This window comes from Equus asinus, chromosome 4 (genome assembly GCF_041296235.1).
Source record: "Equus asinus isolate D_3611 breed Donkey chromosome 4, EquAss-T2T_v2, whole genome shotgun sequence".
Lineage (NCBI taxonomy): Eukaryota > Metazoa > Chordata > Mammalia > Perissodactyla > Equidae > Equus > Equus asinus.
Window position 1 is genome coordinate 135,420,178 of NC_091793.1, and position 19,645 is coordinate 135,439,822.

At 44.9% G+C, this 19,645-nt stretch overlaps 1 protein-coding gene across 2 annotated transcripts in view; it reads left to right on the forward strand.

Annotated features, from left to right (window-relative positions):
* Positions 1-19,645, forward strand: part of LOC106825581 (aldehyde oxidase) — a 72,894-nt gene continuing 53,249 nt past the window's right edge. The window contains exons 1-8 of one of the 2 annotated variants that reach the window (XM_070508338.1): positions 129-284; positions 2,624-2,769; positions 9,139-9,196; positions 11,252-11,348; positions 13,543-13,651; positions 15,113-15,239; positions 16,713-16,774; positions 19,422-19,511. In XM_070508338.1, the coding sequence (XP_070364439.1) occupies positions 9,169-9,196; positions 11,252-11,348; positions 13,543-13,651; positions 15,113-15,239; positions 16,713-16,774; positions 19,422-19,511 (513 nt within the window). In that variant the 5' untranslated portion in view covers positions 129-284; positions 2,624-2,769; positions 9,139-9,168. Of the gene's footprint in view, positions 285-2,623; positions 2,770-9,138; positions 9,197-11,251; positions 11,349-13,542; positions 13,652-15,112; positions 15,240-16,712; positions 16,775-19,421; positions 19,512-19,645 lie in introns of both variants that reach the window. The other variant, XM_044768488.2, reaches the window with a different exon arrangement.

The following is a 19,645-nucleotide window of genomic DNA, read 5'->3' on the forward strand; positions in this document are numbered from 1 at the left end:
GGAATCGCAGGCCGGCCGCCGGCGCCCCGGGGCGGGACGGGATGGGAGGGGTCCCGCCAATGGCAGCTGGGCCGAGCGCCCCGGTGACGCCCCCACGTGCGGGAAGGGCGCCCCCGGCTTGGCGCTGCGGGGACGCGGGCTCCGGGCCGCACTCTCCTCGCGGCCTCCGTGCACTGCGGGCGCCGGCAGACCGCTCTCGCTGCTCGGTCCGCGCCCCGCGCCCCGGATCCGGCGCCGCCATGGACGGGGCGGCCGAGCTGGTCTTCTGCGTGAACGGCCGCAAGGTGAGCGCCCTGGGCTTCTGCTGGGGGGGCTTGCCTGTGCGCCCCTCTCCACCCGGGCGGGGAAAGGATGCCTTTGCAGGGACTGCCCTGGATCTCCGGGTCTCCCCTTTCTGATGCTCCTTTCCCCTCGCGGTCCCAGACGCCCGGCTCATTACCAACCACCTCCATCCCAGAAATGAAAGCAAAACAAGAGAAATGGCCATTCTTGCTCGTCCAGGTCCCCGCTCCCCGATCTCCCTCCCTCAAACCCCACGGATAAGGGCAAGTGCCTCAGCAGACTGAGAGCCATCCCGAGGTGGCTCAGCCTCAGCGCTCGGTCGTATGTGGATGTGCAGAGGGCAATTTAGAGTCGGTTCGGGACCACAGAGATGAACCAATCCAGACCAGTCGCCTCGTTTCTCAGAGGACGAAATGATGACTTTCCAAAGTCACAGCGAGTTCCTAGCAAAGCGGAACCAGTGCCGGGCTCTGGGGACTTAAAGGTCCTCACTGGGTCCTCTGTCCTCTCAGAAGCCCGGCTAGCTCTGCAGAACCTCTGGGACCGTTCCAGGCAGTGTCCCGTGTGGGGACAGCAAAGCCCCGGGTGTCCTGTAACCTCCTCCTCCCTCCCAACATGGCCATAGACGCTGCTAACTTTTAATGTTGTCGCAGCGTATGGCACCACTTTGCAAGGGGGAAGCGAGGCACGAAGGTTAAAGGGCTTGCCTAAGAGCTGACAGCCGTGCAAGGGTCGTGACAGCTACCTTTCCACGGCACCAGCTGGGTCAGAGCCACCTGCGATCCCTGCTCCTGGGTCAGGGATGGCCACAGCGTTCCCCCGACTGGCACGTGGCATCACCAGGAAGCTAATGAGGGCCGAGTGCCAGGGCCTCTCATCGGCAGGCCCCTTCTAAGGCCCTGAGCCTAATTTCCCATTTGTCGTTTTGTATTATTTTTACTTAAAAAGATGCCCCCCCAACTGTGCAGGTTCTAGGCCCCATACCACCTTCCTCTGCCCTGCCACCTGGGTCCCACACCGGATAAGATGAGCTTGTTTGTCCTGCCCTGTGCGGGGGCTGTTAGGCTGCCCTCGCAGGACTGCTGGGAGAGAGAAATGAGGCAGTGGGGTCAAGTGGTAACAGTATGTCACTTTTTCTTCCTTTGCAAAACTGAATGGCATCCCAACACGACTCTGGCCTTCTTGTTTAGACAAGCATGGATTGGGTCCGCTCTCACTCTCAGTGGGACAAGCTAACCTCTCAGTGCTTGGCTCCTCTGTCAGAAGGGGCCATGCGCTTACTGCACTACGAGGATGATGGGAATTTAACTGGTTATTTGTTAAAGGCCTGCTGTGGGCCAGGGGGTGTTCCAGGGCTCCCAGGGGACACGGCAGAACACAGAGGGACCGAGTCCCTGTTGATGGAGTTTACACTGTGTGGGGACAGACAGGCAGGCAGCGTCTAAGTGCGTGGAAAGGTTTAATGCGGGGCAGTGAGAAGGGCTAGGATGAAAACTGGAGCAGAGCGGGAAGCAGGGTGGGCAGGAGCCGATTCTCCAGATGGGAGGGATGTTTAGCCCTCCCAGAGGTGCCATCTGAGTGGGACAGGTAGGGGGTGCGGAGCGGATGTCTAGGGGAGGAGCACTGCAGAGCGAGGGGACAGGGGCAGAGGCCCTCAGGCGCAGGGTCCTGGTGCTGCGGGACAGCAAGGCTGGGGCTGCGGCAGGGGCCAGCGCCGGGTTATTCAGGCTTTGTGGCCACGGTGAGGGCTTTGGTTAAAGGGGAGAACAGGTGTTTGAGTCTGCCTTCTCCCCTGCCTCCGGCCTCTGCTCCCGAACAAACGGGAGCGAGATTTCTAGCAGAGCCCCTGACAGTACTTTGTGCTCTATTGATTTTTAAAAATAGATAAGCAGGTTCTTATCTAAGGGCCAAATGCCCTTTGGTCGTTTGGCAAGTACACTCTAGAGATGTTGATTCCAATTTCGCAATTACCCTGTTAAGAGAAATGACGTCTCCCTATCCCTTTCCTCACTCCCTTCCAAATTCTGTTAGGCTGAGCTTCAATGCTGGCGAGCAAGCCTGCTTGCCCCTTGGACAGAAATCAGAGGGGAGGGGCTGTTGAGAAAGAGAGAGAGAGAGAGAGAACATGCACACCAGGGAAGAGGGCTCAGTCAAACAAGCCCTCCGGGATTAAAACTTGCCTTTGAAAAGGAAGCTCAGGAGCCAGTTAGGAGACTCCAGGTGATGCGACTGGCCTCCAGGCTGTGCTGTTTGCAAAATGCCCCCAGGTCTCCAAAAGGTGTCACTGGACAGGGGCTAAGGCCACCGGGAGAAATTTCTGAAATCTTACTTGTTCCACCAGGGGCCCCCAGAGGAACAGGTGACCCAGTTAACATGGATTTGAGGGAGGAAGAGCCCAGGAGTGACTTATCCTCTAGACGCCACTCTCGAACACAGTCAGGAGCTGAAGTGTGTCCTTCGACACGCAGCGATGCATAGAGATCACAGGTGTGGGCTTTGGAACTAGTTAGGTGTGGGTTTGCATCCCGTGCTATCTGCTCTGCCCCTCAGCAGCCCTGAGCCTTGGGTGAGTTGCTTAATATCTCTGAGCCTCAGTTTCCCCCCTACAGAATGGGGCTGGCAACAGTACCTTCTCCCGTGGGATTGGGAAGAAGACTAAATTCCCTGGAGAGTGGTCAGCAAGGTGCTCGGCACACAATCAGCACTCAATATGTGGAAATGATTGTTAATATCTGGACTGAAAAACAGTCTGCTTCATGCGTAGAGCCGGGACATGCCACAAGTGTCACGGGGGCCAAAAGGAGTCACTGAGCATTCTTTGCCCAACAAAACGTAGGGTCTTTATATCAGTATAGGCACCCGAAGGGCTGTCCATTGCCTGGTGTTTCCCAGGGTTTTGGTTTCCAGAACTGAGAGGAAATTTCTGGGCTGCTGCGATGACTATCACGATTCAGAGAAAGGTGGAGGGGGTGGGGGTGACTTAGGCGGGAACAACCAACAATTAAAATGAATTTTACAGCAACCCCGAGCTCAGCAGAAGTGTCCACGCTGACGTCCGCTCCGGCCTCCTTCTCTGCTCTGAGGCTGCTGTGGGTGGGGGCCTGCTCCTGACCGGGTCCCACAGTTCACGCCTCCTTCTTCCCTCGTCTACCCCCATCCTGGTCCTTTCACACATACCCGTCTCCCTTCCTTTCCTTCTTTCTCCTCTTAATCTCCTTTCTCTTTCTTCTTTCTGCCTCCGCCTTGGATCTGGCGGGGCCCCCTGAGGCGTCAGTCACCAGCCCTGCACAGAGGAAAGTGATTTCTCAACCTTGTGGAATATGAACTTGAAATCTCCCGAAGGGCTGGTGGAGATGCAGAGGGACAGATTCTCCCCCTGCAACACGCACGGCCGTACAGAGACGGGAACATGTGATGCTCCCGACCGGAGAACTTGCATCCTCTCTCCAAACCCCAGTCAGTGAGAATAACTCTGTTCCTCCTTCCTTCCCCGCCCCCCAGCCCCCGTGTTGGTCCTGACCTCCCTGTTTCACTCCAAGACCTGCCAGGACAGGGTGCGTGCTAGACCCCATCTCCCACTTCCCTTGGCCAAATATGCCATGGACCAAATCAAGAAAAACAAACACGGTTCAAGCCAGTGGCGCTTTGAGCCAGACTCCAGTCTCTTGAGACATCTCCTGGAACAAATACCGAAACAAGCAAGGCCTGCTTCTTCCGTTAATTCTTTCCCAAAAGATACAAATCTCTCTCAAGCCTAAAATGCTATTCTTTACTATCCAGGCTACCCAGATCCTGTTTCTCCATTAAAATTGGGCTTCTGTGGATTCACCATCATATGTATTAATTATGATTAGTTTCAGCTGCAGATGGCACAGACTCAAAACTAGCAGTGGTTCAAAGAAGATACAAACCGTTTTTACTTTTACATAAAGGATATCTGGAGATAGACATTGTGGGGCTGGTCCAGAAACTTCATGGTGTCATCTAGGATCCAGGTTTCTTCTCTGTTCCTGTTCTAAGTGGGATGGCTTTCAGTTTTTCCTCACTGAGTGTGATGTTGGTAGTGGGTTTGTCATATATGGCCTTTCTTATTTGAGGGACTTTCCTTCTATCCCCATTTTATTGAGAGTTTTTATTATGAACGGATGTCGGATCTTGTCAAATGCTTTGTCTGCATCTATGGAGACGACCATGTGGTTTTTGTTTCTCATTTTGTTAATGTGGTGTATCACATTGATTGATCTGTGGATGTTGACCGTCCCTGGCCCTGGTGTGAATCCCACTTGATCGTGGTGTATGATCTTTTCAATGAATTGCTGTATTTGGTTTACGAATATTTTGTTGAGGATTTTTGCATCTATGTTTATCAGCGATATTGGCCTGTAATTTTCCTTCTTTGTATTGTCCTTATCTGATTTTTGGATCGGGGTGATGCTGGCCTCATAGAATGTGTTAGGAATATTTCTGTCTTCCTCAATTTTTGGAATAGTTTGAGAAGAACAGGTAATACATTGTCTTTGAATGTTTGGTAGAATTCTCTTGAGAAGCCATCTGGTCCTGGACTTTTATTTTTGGGGAGGTTTTGGTTAGTGTTTCAATGTCTTTACTTGTGATTGGTCTATTCAGATTCTCTGTTTCTTCTTGATTCAGTTTTGTGAGGTTGTAAGAGTCTAAGAATTTATCTATTTCTTCTAGATTCTCCAGTTTGTTGGCATATAGTTTTTCGTAACATTCTCTTATAATCTTTTGTATTTCTGTGATGTCTGTTGTAATTTCCCCTCTTTCATTCCTGATTTTATTTATTTGAGCCTTCTCTCTTTTTCTTAGTGAGTCTAGCTGAGGGTTTCTCAATTTTGTTTATCCTATGAAGAACCATCTCCTTGTTTCATTGATCCTTTTTACAGTCTTTTTTGTTTCAATTTCATTTATTTCTGCTCTAATTTTTATTTCCCTCCTTTTGCTGACTTTGGGCTTTGTTCTTCTTTTTCAAATTCTGTTAGGTATAGTTTAAGAGTGTTTATCTGAGCTTTTCTTGTTTGTTAACGTGGGCCTGTATTGCTAGAAATTTCCCTCGTAGGGCCGCTTTTGCTGCATCCCATAATAGTTTGTGTGGTGTGTTTTCATTCTTGTTTGTCTCCAGATATTTTCTGATTTCTCCATTTATTTATTTGATGACCCATTGGTTGTTCAGTAGCATTTGTTTAGTCTCCACATATTTGTTCCTTTTCCAGCTTTTTTCTTGTAGTTGATTTCTAGTTTCATGGCATTATGGTCAGAAAAGATAGTAGATATGATTTCAATCTTCTTAAATTTATTGAGGTTTGCCTTGTTTCCCAATACATTGTCTGTCCTTGAGAATGTTCCATGTGCACTTGAGAAGAATGTATATTCTGCTGTTTGGGGTGGAGTATTCTGTATATATCTAGTAAGTCCATCTGGTCTAGTTTTTCATTTAAGTCCACTATCTCCTTGTTGACTTTTTGTCTGGATGATCTATCTATTGATGTAAGTGGGGTGTGCAGGTCCGCTACTATTACTGTGTTGTTGTTGATATCTCCTTTCAGGTTTGTTAATAGTTGCTTTATGTACTTTGGTGCTCCTGTGTTGGGTGCATACTTGTTTATAAGTGTTATGTCTTCTTGGTGGAGAGTCCCTTTTATCATTACATCCTGCCCCTCTATGTCTCTCTTTACCAGTTTTATCTTGAAGTCCACTTAGTCTGATATAAGTATGGCAACAGTTGCTTTCTTTCGTTTGCCATTAGGTTGGAGTATTGTCTTCCATCCCTTCACTCTGAGCCTATGTTTATCTCTAGATTTGAGATGCTGCCTGGAGGCAGCGTATTGTTGGGTCTTGTTCTTTAATCCATCCTGCCACTATGTGTCTTTTGATTGGAGAATTCAATCCATTTATATTTAGAGTGATTATTGATATATGAGGGCTTAATACTGCCATCTGATTGCAGGTTTCCAGGTTCTTCTGCATATCCTTGGTTTCTTGTCCCGTGTATTTTGGACTACCAATTTGATTAGGTAGTGTTCTTTGTTGGTTTTCTTCATCTCCTTGTTTATCATAAATGTCTCTGTTCTAATTATTTGTTTAGTGGTTACCCTTAGGTTCATATGAAAAATCTCGTAGTTGAGATAGTCCATTTTGTGATAGCATTTTATTTCCTTAGACTATACTGATTCCATGTCTTTCCTCTTCGCCTTCTATTTTTGTCATATCGTTTTCCATCTTGTGTTGTGAGTTTGTGGTTAAAATGATGGTATCATTTTTGTTTTGGTGTTTTCCTTTTCCTTATCCTTGATGTTAAAGTTAAGTGGTTTATAACCTGATCTGATAGAGAGCTGCCGTTTTCTGATTCTTGCCTACCTATTCATCTCCTTGCTCAGGGCTTTGTAGCCCCTTTCCTATTTTTTTAAAGATATGAGGGCCTTCTTGAGGATTTCTTGTAGGGGGAGTATTGTGGCAATGAACTTCCTTAGCTTCTGTTTATCTGGGAAAGTTTTTATTTCTCCATCATATCTGAAAGAGATTTTTGCTGGATAGAGTATTCTTGGCTGAAAGTTTTTGTGTTTCAGGATTTTGAATATATCATTCCACTCTCTCTTAGCCTGGAAGGTTTCTGCTGAGAAATCTACTGGAAGCCCGATAGGGGTTCCTTTGTGAGTTATTTTCTTCTACCTTCTGCCTTTAGTATATTGTCTTTGTCCTTGACATTTACCAGCTTCACTACTATATGCCTTGTTGTCAGTCTTTTTACATTGACAAAGATAGGAACTCTGGAGGTCTTTTTCACATGGATTTCCAGCTCCCTTCCCCAGTTTGGGAAGCTCTCAAGTATTATTTCTTTGAACAAGGCTTCTGCTCCATTCTCCTTCTCTTCCCCCTCTTGAATACCTACAATCCTTATGTTGCATTTTCCTGACTGAGTCAGATGTTTTTCTGAGAGCTTCTTCATTTCCTTTCAGTCTTAGTTCTCTCTTCTCCCTCTGAAGCATTTCTCTAGTACTATCCTCTAACTGGCTGATTCTGTCCTCCATATTGTCAGCTCTGTTGTTTAGAGAATTCAGATTTTTCTTTATTTCATCCATTGTGGTTTTCATCTCCAACAGTTCTGATTGGTTCTTCCTTATGATTTCAATCTCCTTTGTGAAGAAGCTCCTGAATTCATGAATTTGTCTTTCTGTATTTTCTTGTAACTTGTTGAGTTTTTTTTGTGATAGCTCTTTTGAATTCTTTGTCATTTAGGTTATGGATTTCTTTGCCTTCAGGGTTGGTTTCTGCATACTTGTCACTTTCCTTCTGGTCTGGAGATTTAATATACCTACTCATACTGCTTGATGGGGTAGATTTTTGCTTACTCAAGGTGTTCTTATCAGGTTGCAGCTGTCACGTACCACCACTGGGTGGGGATAAGGCACTGTGTATTCTGGGCCTGGCACAAGCAGGGGCTCACCAGCTCTAGCCACTGGCTGCTTTTCTCTCTGAGTGACTTATCAGTGGCAGATCTGGACCACTGGGCCGAGGGAGTGGCACTTTCTTTACCCAGTGCTTCCCGCAACCCCTGCTTGTCTCTCTCTATGGAGTTCTGGGTGATTTCAGCACTGTGCACTTTCCCTTTCCCCTCCATGGCTGCCACACTCTCTGCACCATGCTCCAGACAATTCTGGGGCAGGAGTACCAGGCGGGGGTGGGGCAACTCTCTCACCTACACACTTTCCCATCTGCAGCTGCCACACTCTCCACACCATGCTCTGGACAATTCTGGGACTGGGATGCCAAGTGGGGACAGGGGACCTCTCTTCACCCACGCCCTTTCCCCACCACTACCACCATGCTCTCTGCACCGTGCTCCAAACAATTCTGGGACTGGAGCACCAGGCAGGAACAGGGCCCCCTTTTCACCTGCACAGTTCCTGCCACCACAGCCCATCTCTGTCCATGGAGCTCCTGCAGATCAGCTTCCACTTTCTCCAGAGGATCCAACCCCATCACCACCTTGAGGCATATGGCTGTGTGTGTCTCCCATACAACTTTTGTGATGTGTGTACCTTTGTTGCTGTATGAATGTCCTTTTGGTCGTTTCTTAGAGGGGAAAGTCCAAGTGAAGAGCCCACTCCACCGTGATTCTGACGTCACTCAAGAAATCCAAATTTTTAATCAAAAAAGAGGAAACGTGGTCACTTTGGAAAACATAACCCATCATGACATTTCAATATGCCATCCCCTGGATGCTGCCGTTCTGTTGCTGCGCTGCCAGGCTGCCCACACAGACTTGCTTCAGAAGGTTGCCCTTGCTTGCACATCTTTGTGTCCTTGGCATACACATTTTTGTCTTCCCCTTTGTTTCTCTGGTTGGGGGGCTATGGTTGGGTGTGATCTCTTTCTGAAAACTGCAATGCTTTGAACATGATAAGCAAATAAGTCTTTTTTACAAAAACTAAAGCAGTTTCTCGGAGGCCATTCTGTTCCAGCAGCCGCCCCCCACCTCTTTCTCCTCTAGTCTGCTCTGCGAGTATCTTTTCCCTCACCTGCTTCAGACTTTCTAAGAGAAACTGGGCAGACATCACTGGTGTTCCTGTTGGTAGAAACACCCACAGCCTTAGAGCACAGTGATGATGCAGGACCAGGGACAGCGGCAAAGCGGTTGTGGGGCTCCAGATTTAGACTTTATGCTTAAGAGAGGTGATTTGTATATCCCAGGTGTTCTCTAGACATTAAATCAATTTGAAAATATGAGTAGAAGAGTTAATGTATATTTCCATCAAATTATGATAAGCCTGCCAATGTGAGCATTATAGTAGCTCTCTCAACTTTATCTGCATAACTCTTATTTTGTTTCTTGTACAGGTGATAGAAAAAAATGTTGATCCTGAAACAATGCTGTTACCATACCTGAGGAAGAAGCGTATCCTTTTCTTTGCTTTGAGTGTGTGTGTTGTGTGTGTGTGCAGCTCTGATATCCTCATCAGGTGATGTTTCACATATCCTTTTAGAGCCACACTGAATCTTATTCCTACAATTTTGGTTTTATGTTCTCCTTTAAGAAAGTCCTACATGTTAGTTTTGTAGGCAGAGCACAATTGTGGCTGTCAGAAGAAACACATTCTTTCTAATCTCTGTTTTGGCACTAAATATGTTGTACAAAAAGAAGAATCTAGCAATGGGAATTAAAGCAAATGTTAAAAAGGCTTAATTAACCATCTTTAGGATTAAGAGTCACAATATTGACAATCCTTCTTCAAGGACTAATTATCATGCCTGTTAGAGAAAGAGAGCACAGAAATCTCCCAAAATGAAAGTAAAAGAACAATGGAGAAAGTAAACCTGAAAATGTTACCTTAGAAAACCTTTCTAAATAAAAGTCGGCTAAGGAATGGATTCTTAGCCTGCTATGCATGAATTCCAGTGGGCTTCCAGAGGCATATAGACCCCACTAGATTATATGCAAAATTATGTGACAATGGGAGTTTGTACATTTTTTTCCCCTGGAGAGAGTGAAATTTCCAAAAAACTACACAACTCAAAAAGCATCAATAACTATGTTCTGAAAGTAATTCAAGACCTTTGGACATAGAAACAATGAACACTGATTTCCTGGTTATTCATGGTGCAAATGTGTAATATTTCAGATTTGGTTCACTCATGAGTGACAGAAAATCCCGAATAGCAGTAAACAGGATAGAAGATAGAAGTTAATTTCTTTCTCATTGTGTTAGTTCAGGTTCTCTGGGAAGCAAACATCAAAAAATGGGATTAAGTGTACAAGGGTTTTATTAGGAGAAATGCCTGAGTGAATGGAAATAGGAAGGGAGCCAGAAAAGGCTTAGGGAGCCATTAGACCGCAACACAAGACTGACCTGTAAAGAAGAGAGGGAGAGGAGGTTGAGTGGAAGGGTCTTAGACTGCTGTGCAGTCCCAGGAATGTTCCTGAAAGCTATTGGGGGTGAGGCTCATGGCAAGGACTCCTGTGTCTCTTCACAGAACTGAGCTGTTAATGGGGAGCAGCCCGTGGGAGGCATGGCCTTAATGAAAACTGGGGTGGTAGATATAAAAGTGCAGCATCTGGGTCTCATGATCAGTTACCCGCCATGTTGAAGGAGGTCTGTAAGGCACATTCTCATGGCTGTCCGAGTCACATAAAGGAAGCCCAAAGGTAGATAGATCGGGACTAGTAAAGCAGTGTGTCAACACTATCAGAGAACCAAGCTCCTTATGTCTTGCTGCTCCACCTTCATCAGCTTGCAGCTTTCTCCTCACAGTCAGAGATGACTGACTGAGGTCCAGCCATCATATCTGAATTCCAGAAAATGGGAAGAAGTAAGAGATTAAGAAGGGGGCACCCATCTCTTTTTGAGGACGTTTCCCTCCTGGAAGTCATACACAACACTTGTGCTTACATCCTTAATGACCCCAGCTAGCTGCAACGGAGGCTGGGGAAATGTATTCTTTATTCTGGGCACCTATGTGTGTAGCTAAAAAATTGAGGTTTCTATTACCGAGGAAGAATGAGAGAGCAGATATTGGGGAACAACTAACAGTTTCTGCCACTGAGAAGCAGAGAAATATGACAAACATGGACAATATGACACTTATATTCCAAGAATTTACAATTTAACATTTTACTTTGTATGTCATGAAAGACACAGATAAGGATGAAAACAAATGTGCACTGTACTCCTACTTTCAAATACTCAAGCATTTAATGTATTTTTAGTTTGGCCCTGTTTTTAGAAACCTGAAATCCAGTTGTTTTGAAAAGGAGGGAACTAGATATAACACACAAACAGAAATCAAGAATTTACAAGGTTCTCAATAATGGCAAAGACACATACATCATTTGATAAGTATGTAGTGAACTTAACTGTACATTTAAGAGATTTTGAGGTGTTGTTCTCTAAGGGCAGAGCTATTCTGGAAAGAATTATGGGAAACACATGATCTTTAACTATGCGTTTTCCAGTCCAGCTCACGGGAACCAAGTATGGCTGTGGAGGGGGTGGCTGTGGTGCCTGCACCGTGATGATCTCACGATATAACCCCATTACCAAGAAGATAAGGTACGTTGCAGCAAAGTCCAGATATGGTTGAATTTGTGTCGCTTTGAACTTTGTTTCATTCCTTGCTTTGGTAAATATGCATTGAACACCTGCTGTGTGACGGGAACTGTGCTAAGCACTGGGAGTACAATGTGAACAAAACAAACCTGGTCTCAGGAACATGAACGGGTTAGGAAAAAAGTGTACCCTCGATGGGGATAACCTATGTTCAAGGAATCCCCTGTTGGAGGTGAAAGGCCTTCTGACTCCCTGTGCTGACTGAGGAGGAAGGAAGGGCTGAAATGCAGTGAAGAAGAATGTCCTCATCACGCTCTAGTATTAATATTATGCCACCCTTGCTGCCATATATGCATTCTCTATTCATCAGTCAGAGAGATCTGTTTCAAGTATAAACCAGATTACAACACTCTCCTACTTCAAAATCACCAATGGCTTCCCACTACATTTAATATCTTCTCTTTATGTTTGATATTTATCCTTCTTCAAGTTTGCCAAGTTTCTTGGATCTGTGGCTTGATGTCTTCTGTCAGATTTGGAAAATTCTCAAGCCATTATCTCTTCAAATATTTATTCTCTCTCTCTCTCCCTCCCTCTCTCCCTCTCTGAGGCTCCAATTATGCATGTTTTGGACCATTTTACATCGTTCCACAAATGTCAGATGAGAGCTAAGGATGTGAGCACTGGCGAGATTTCGGTGATCTGCCTGTGTTTCACAACCAAGCCACCTGCTTCCTGAACTCTGGGGTTCCCTCCTGGCTTTCCAGCCTGGCTGCCCACTTCTTGGGTCAACTGAGGAGTTCTCTTTGCTCTCCTGTCTCACTCTCTGGCTCTGGGAGATCTCTTGCAGCCATGCCACCCTGTCTTTAGCATCTGGAAGTTGGCAGCTGCTCTACACTCTGGAGCCTGAGTGCCTACAGTTTTCTCTCAGTTCTGCTTCCTCTCACTTTTCCTTGTCTAAGAGCCACTGTGCCCAGAGAGCTTCTTTCAGCACTCCCTGCCTGCACCATTTCTAGGGTGTTACCCTTAGCACTCAGTGAAGTCTGTTGGGGTTAGTGCAGTCTAGCTTTGTATTTTAATTTGTTGCATCAGCCCACATGTGATTATTAAAGTTTCTTGAAAGTTGGTCTGCTTTCTCCTTACTCCTGTCTAAGGTGGATTCCTCCTGCTCTGTCCCTTTCAATCAGAAATGAGTACAGCGTAAACTCTTCTCTCTTATGAAGGGCTTGTGCTTAATGAAGTTTAGTTCATTTAAGTTTTTTTAGGTATTCAGCATCTAATGAGTTTTTAAAAACGTATGATTGTGTAGCTTATATGGCTTGTTTTGGTTTTTAGAATGAGAGTGAGCATTCATATATATATATATATATATATATATGTTTCTGTTTATGCCTGTGACTGTTTCTTTCTGATCCATCCATAGAAATGGAGTTACAGGGTAAAGGAGTGTGTGCATCTTGAAGGTTTTTGTGCCTTCCAGGAAAATGTCTCCCAGAGGAGCTCTATCAATTTACATTCTTATCAGAAGTATGAGTTCCATTTTCCTAAACCTTTGCTAATTATGCATATTACAATTTTTTTAAAAAAATTTGTCATTTTCTTTGATAAAAATGGTGTTTCTCATTGCTTAATTTGAATCTCTCGATTATTTTTGATATTAATTGTTTCAAGTATTTATTGGCCATTTGTAGCTCTGTTTGGTGAATGAGAACTTTTAGGAGGCGTCTTGAGTTGGACATCTTCTAGCAGAAGGTTTATGGGATTGGGGAGGTGTTTATCCCACACCGTATTTCTGCCTCTGAAGCGCAGTATCAAATTCAATTTGTTGCGTAGCCAACCCTGGCCGAGCGCCTGCCCAGAAGATGGAATCTGCTCTTGGTGGTCGGTCTCATGTAACTAGAGAGGGAAATGTCAGCCCCTCATTCAAGGGAAAAAACAAGTTAGAGGAAACTGTTCTGGAGTCAGAATTAGGAGATCTAGTTTGCATGCAATCTCTGACACTCCAGCTGTGACCCTGAGCAAATCACTCTGACCCTCAGATTCTACTTCTGTAAAATGGCCTTGAGCGAAGGATGAAATGCATATGCAAAGCCTGGGACTTTGTACAAAGCCTCCATATTAGAGGTGCTCAGTGAGTGCTCGGTCCCCTTTGCCACTGGATACAATGTAACTCGTGCTTCTCTTTTGCATTCTGAAGACATTATCCAGCCAATGCCTGTCTGCTCCCCATCTGTTCTCTGCACGGTGCTGCTGTCACCACAGTAGAAGGTGTAGGAAGCACCAAGGCCAGGATTCATCCTGTTCAGGTGAGGGCGTGCCTCTTCCTCGTGGGTGTCGGTGCTGTGAAAACCATTAATGACCTGATTAGTCCTGAGATGAGTGCAGTAGAGCAGCGGGGCCTGCTGCTTCGTCATTGCCAACAGATGAGACCAAGCTGGGGTCTGGAGAGAAACCTGGGCCCCGTGGGTGTTTGGTGACTGACTTCTTGGGAAGATCATTTTCGGAAGACTGGAGGATTTTCTCCTTTTAAAGAAAATCCTGATGTCATTGAGTTTGTTTTCTACACTCTCATGAGATGGGATCTGTCCATCTTCTGTCTTCAAACTCAAAGAAATGAAAGTCACATGAATCGAGGGATATAATTTTGTTGTTTTTCATAAAGCAGAAACTAACATGATTTTAAAGCTAAATGAAGATGTCAACTACCAAAAAGCTTCGTTAAATTTAAGGCTTGTTCAGAAGACAGATAATAGGAGCTGTCAGTGAATTTAGAAGATTCTCTCCTAAGGCAGCGCCTTGTTATCACTGCCTCAAGTGCAAGGGCACCTCAGACTCCTGACTCCTTACATGACTGAGACATCGCCCCTAAAAATGCTGTTGCTACTTGTTTTTATTTTGGTTTATGAGGGTCACTTATGAGGATAGGGTGCAAGAGGGAAAAGAGAGGGACAACATAGAAAATGGCCAAACTTGAAATTCTCTGGACTTGCAGCAATCTTGGGTTCTGTTTATTTTCTGTGAAGCCCCAAAACCTGGAGGGAGGAAATTCTGCCTGGGTGCCCTTGTGAGAATTGGCTGTTCACAGGTCGACAGCACCCTTTCCTTCAGTGAGTGCTGCTGTTGCAGCCTTGCCAGAAGCCGGCTTCCACAGCGGGGCTGCACCTCTGCAGTTAGACTCCAAAGGGAGAGCGCTGGGGGGGACGTTTGGACAGCAGTAAAGAGATAATGTTCCCTTCTTGAGTGTTCTCTGAGTTAACGGTGGCACTTTGTAAACAAACTCCTGTGCATGAAAGCCTCAGGGCGGTAGTAGGCAGACAGAAGTCATGCGAGAAATAGGCGTTTTGTTTTTTCTCCACTTGAATGTAATTTGGTTTCTGTCTCTGAAGGACTTAAAGGGATTTATCTCGGTGATTCCCATTCTGGACTGCACATCGAAACCACCGGGGAATCTTTAAAAAATGTCTGTCTGTGCCCCACCCCCGAGAGCCTAAGTCAACCCCGCGGGGGCTGCTTGGGCAATTTACAGCTCCCCTGGGGATTCTGAAGGCTGAGAACCTTTAATGAAGCTCGAAACCTGGTGAAGACCAGTGATCACAGCCGCTCAGCCCAAGAAAAGGAGACACCTAGGATGAGAAGGGTTTTCAGGGCCTCTTCAATTTTAATGTGCAAACGAATCGCCTGGGCATCTTGTTAAATTGTAGGTTCTGACTCAGTAGGTCTGGGATGGGGCACAAGATTCTGCATCTCTAACCTTTTTGTGTTTCCAGGAGAGGATTGCCAAGTGTCACGGCACACAGTGTGGCTTCTGCACCCCTGGGATGGTGATGTCCATCTACACCCTGCTCAGGAACCATCCAGAGCCCACTCTGGATCAGTTAACTGATGCCCTTGGTGGTAGGTTATATGTGTGTGTGCTTTTCAAAAGATGATGATGATGGTGAGAGCTGATATTGGACACTTACCATGTGCCCTGCCCTGTATTAAATACTATAAAGAGATTGTTTCATTTACTCTTTACAATAACTTTATAAGATGGGGATTATTATTGTCTCCATTTCATAGATAGAGAAACTGAGGTTTAGAGAGAGTAATTTATTCAGTTATACCACCAATAAGTGGTGGAGTTGGTTTGTTCAAACCAGGATTCAAACAGGATCCACATATTGCACTTGGCCGTTATAGTTCTTAAGTGTCTCTTAATCTATAAGAGTCTCCTCCCTTTTTTATTGTTTGATTATTTTTATAATCACTACAAATCCAGTTTATTCACTTACCCTTGGAAAAAGGCCACTTGTCTCCACATGCTGCCCCCTCCACCACTCCCCGGCACTCTCAGGACCATATTAAATATCAGAAGACTCTTGAAAACCACACAGAATCAAAGAGTTGGAGGTTATCTTGGGTTACGTGTATCAAAGAACTGTCTTTATCACAACCAGAGCTGATTTATCCAGGCCAGGAGCGCAGCGTATGTGTGGGTGGGAGATGTCTTCAATAACAGGATTCTAAACAATTTTAAAAACTAGCAGCCTCCCAAGTCCTATTTCTGGTGAACTCTCCATCACTCTGTTGGTCTTTGTCTCCCGTCTCTCGAGGACCTCACTTCTCTGCTAGAGAACGTGCGGCTGACGCTCACGTGCCCAGGTCCTCTGCAGGTGCTCAGGGAAGACCAGAATCGGAAGGAGAGACACAGCACCTGACTCTCCGCCTGTTTTCCTTTGGGTTTGATTATGCATTTGATCTCACGACAGTTTATGATGTGAAGAAGAGACAGGGGCTCTCACATTTTAGGGTGCTTAAGACTTACATGAGGAGTTTATAAAAAAAGAGGATCCCTGGGACCCAATCCCAGAGCACTTGATTCAGTGGCTTTGTTTTTAAGTAGACTCCAGATGTGGGGGTGGGAGGGAGAATGTAGGATATGAGCCACGTGAGAAAAACACTGGCCTGATGATTTAGTGTCAATAAATTATGTGCCGAGTTGCTTCCAAAGTTTAATAATTACCTGTGCTGCTGTCTAATGCCTTTGATCTTTCTGTCAGTTGAAGTTTAGCTCTTGAATGTGAGTGTAGACCAAGAGTTTTTGCCTTGAAGTCATTGTGTTCTTTGAGCACATATCACAAGCAGAGGAACCCTAACTGTTTACAGAGAGAAAGTGCGAAGAGCTGAGTTGTTAAAATCTACCGTAAGGCTCCCAACCAAATATGCCAGGTTGCTGATGAAAAAATCTGACTTTGTAGATTGGGTGGGCTGAAATGTCAGCCAGGGCTTTCTTCCTGGATGGGGGTCCTTGTTTCCCTCATGCATGTGGCAGACCGTGCCTCTCTCTAGAGAGCTTGAGTAACAGAGTTGGGTTTTCTCCCTCAGGTAACCTGTGCCGTTGCACTGGATACAGGCCCATAATTGATGCGTGCAAGACTTTCTGTAAAGTAAGTAGACATGAACGCATTATTGAGTCTGTTCTTCCCCAGTGAGACAAAACAGGAGGGGTCGTCAGGCGTGATAAGGGGAGCAGCCATTGTTACTAATACAGGGCTGCTTATCTGAGAGTCCGGAATTGCTGTTTGTTATCTGATCTTGGGCAGGGTGCTTATCTCGTTCCTTGAGCTTGTCCTGGCAGGCACATACTGAGCACCTAAGGGCTTCGATGTTGTCTGTGGGTCCTTGTTCTGAGAGGTCATTCCTGATCTGTTTGTCAGGGTCAGGTCCCTGCCCCAGTGCTGCTGCAGCCCTCTGCGCATTCCCTGTCACAACACTGGTCACACAGTGCTATAATTGCCCATCTCTTCACCAGACGGTGAGCTGCTTGACAGCAGAGCCTCTGCATTTCCAGGGCTGGTCACCATGCACTGATAGAGTAGCCACTCAATCAGTATTTGTTGAATGAATAAATGAACAAATAACCCTGAAATGAAGGACATAGCTTGCCTTTTAGAAGTTAAACTGTGAAATCAGTACGTTATACATAAGAACTGAGAGATAATAATAATACTTGTTAATATTTACTGTCAGTAAAATATTAAATATTATTAATATTAACACTCAACCATTGATAACATTTATTGCTATATGCCAGGCTTTGTTTAAGATCTTTACATATTTTAACTTACTTAAGAATCACGGCTATTCAAAATTTCTCATAAGCTGAGATTTTTTTATTAGAAGTTAGTTTGGTTATGTGTAAGTACACATGGCTCTCTTCATAGCATTGAACGATATTGGTTCTGTACTATGTTTCAATGAGTAGTCACCTATTTAATTTAATGCTTAGTAGAGGGGAATTTGCTTCCTGCCTGGGGTCTGCATTCCACCTCCAGCTTCAGCAACTCACCCCAGAAGGTCAGCCCCCTCCTGAGGCTGGACCAGCTGCCTTTCTGTCTAGGTGAGGGTCAGGTGCCAGATGTGAATCAAGACTTAGGCCACAGAGGAGTGCTGTCAGCAAAATGGTGAAATAGGAGTTTTCTACCATCTTCCCCCAAAAGAACACCAATTTTGACAGTTGCCCATGGACGAGAGTGCCTTTATGGAAATTCAGGAGTCCAGCAGAGAAGTTCCAGTATGCCATTGGAGTAAAAAAGTCCAAGATGGTACACACTGAAGAGAGTAGGAGGAACAGTTTTACTCTACCTGTGTCATCCCTCCTCCAAGGTGCGCAGCTCAGTGCCCAGAGAGATGTCCTCCACCCACAATTTCTCCCATGGGGGAAGTGAGAGTGTATGAGTGAGCACCCAGCTTTTCCAGGTGTGTGGGGCACTGCCAAAGAGGCCCACTTCTCTCTTGTCCCACCCGGAATACTGAGGAGTGCTACACACCTGGAGGGCAGGGAGGGCTGGGAGAAGAGCAGCCCAGGCTCTCGGAGGACCTCAAAGGGACATGGATCCTACTAGCCACGAGGTACGAGGAAACAGAAAGACGATTCCACAAAATCAGGAAAACAATTCATGAACTAAATGAGCAGTTTAACAGAGAGATAGAAATAAAAAAAAAGAACCAAGCAGAAATTCTGGAGCTAAGGCATACAGTGAATGAAATCAGGAACAAGACAAGGATGCTCATTCTTGTCACTTCTGTTCAACAAAGTACTGGAAGTCCTAGCCAAGTAATTAGGCACGAAAAAGGAATCAAAGATACCCAGACTGGAAAGGAACAAGTAAGATTGTCTCTGTTCGTGATGTCATGATTTTATATATATAGAAACCCCTAAGGACGCCACCAAAAAAATTATTAGAACTAATCAACAAATTCAGTAAAGTTGCAGAATACAAAATCAACGTACAAAAATCAGTTGTTTCTATACATTAACAACAAACTATTGGAAAGAGAAAGAGGTATCTCTATTGCATCATTATTCACAATAGCCAAGATTTGGAAATAACTTAAGTGTCCATTGACAGATGAATGAATGAAGATGTGTGTTTGTGTACATATATATAAAGATTTATTTTGTATTTATTTATTACATATTATGTATAATTATATATTATGTATTATGTGTATATATTATTCAGCCATGAGAATGTAGAAAGTCCTGCCATTTGCAACAACAAAGATGAATCTAGAGGACATTGTTGTAAATGAAATTAGTCAGATAGAGAAAGACAAATACTGTATGATCTCACTTATATGTGGAATATAAAAAGGAAAAAAATAAGTTGAACTCATAAAAACAGAGGATATAATGGTGGTTACCAGGGACTGGGGGCTGAGGGAGATGGGGAGATGCTGATCCTAGGGTACAAACCTTCAGTTATAAGATGAATAAGCTCTGGGGATCTAATTTACAGCCTGGGGACTATAGTTAATACTACTGTGTTGTGTACTTGAAATTTGTGAAGAGGGCAGACCTTAAGTGTTCTCACCATCACCCACACAAAAATGGTAACTATGTGAGGTGATGGATGTGTTAATTAACCCGATAGTGGTAATAATTTAACAAAATACACATATATGAAATAGTCACCTTGTACACTTTAAATATATACAATTTTATTTGTCAATTATACCTCAAAAAAGCTGAAAAAACACTTAGTAGAATCAGCAATAGAATCTGGGTTGTTTGTTTTCTTTACCCACCAGACTTCTGGCTGCTGTCAAAGTAAAGAAAATGGGGTTTGCTGTTTGGATCAAGGAATAAATGAATTACCAGAGTTTGAGGAAGGAAATAAGGTCAGTGAAATGTACATTTTTATAAGGTTTTCTCAGGACATGAGCACAGACCGGCTTACTTTTAGGAGGAGTAAGTGGCTGCCCAAGTTGACTAACGTGAGGTGTGTCAGCATGTCCCCTTCCTGTGCTCACTC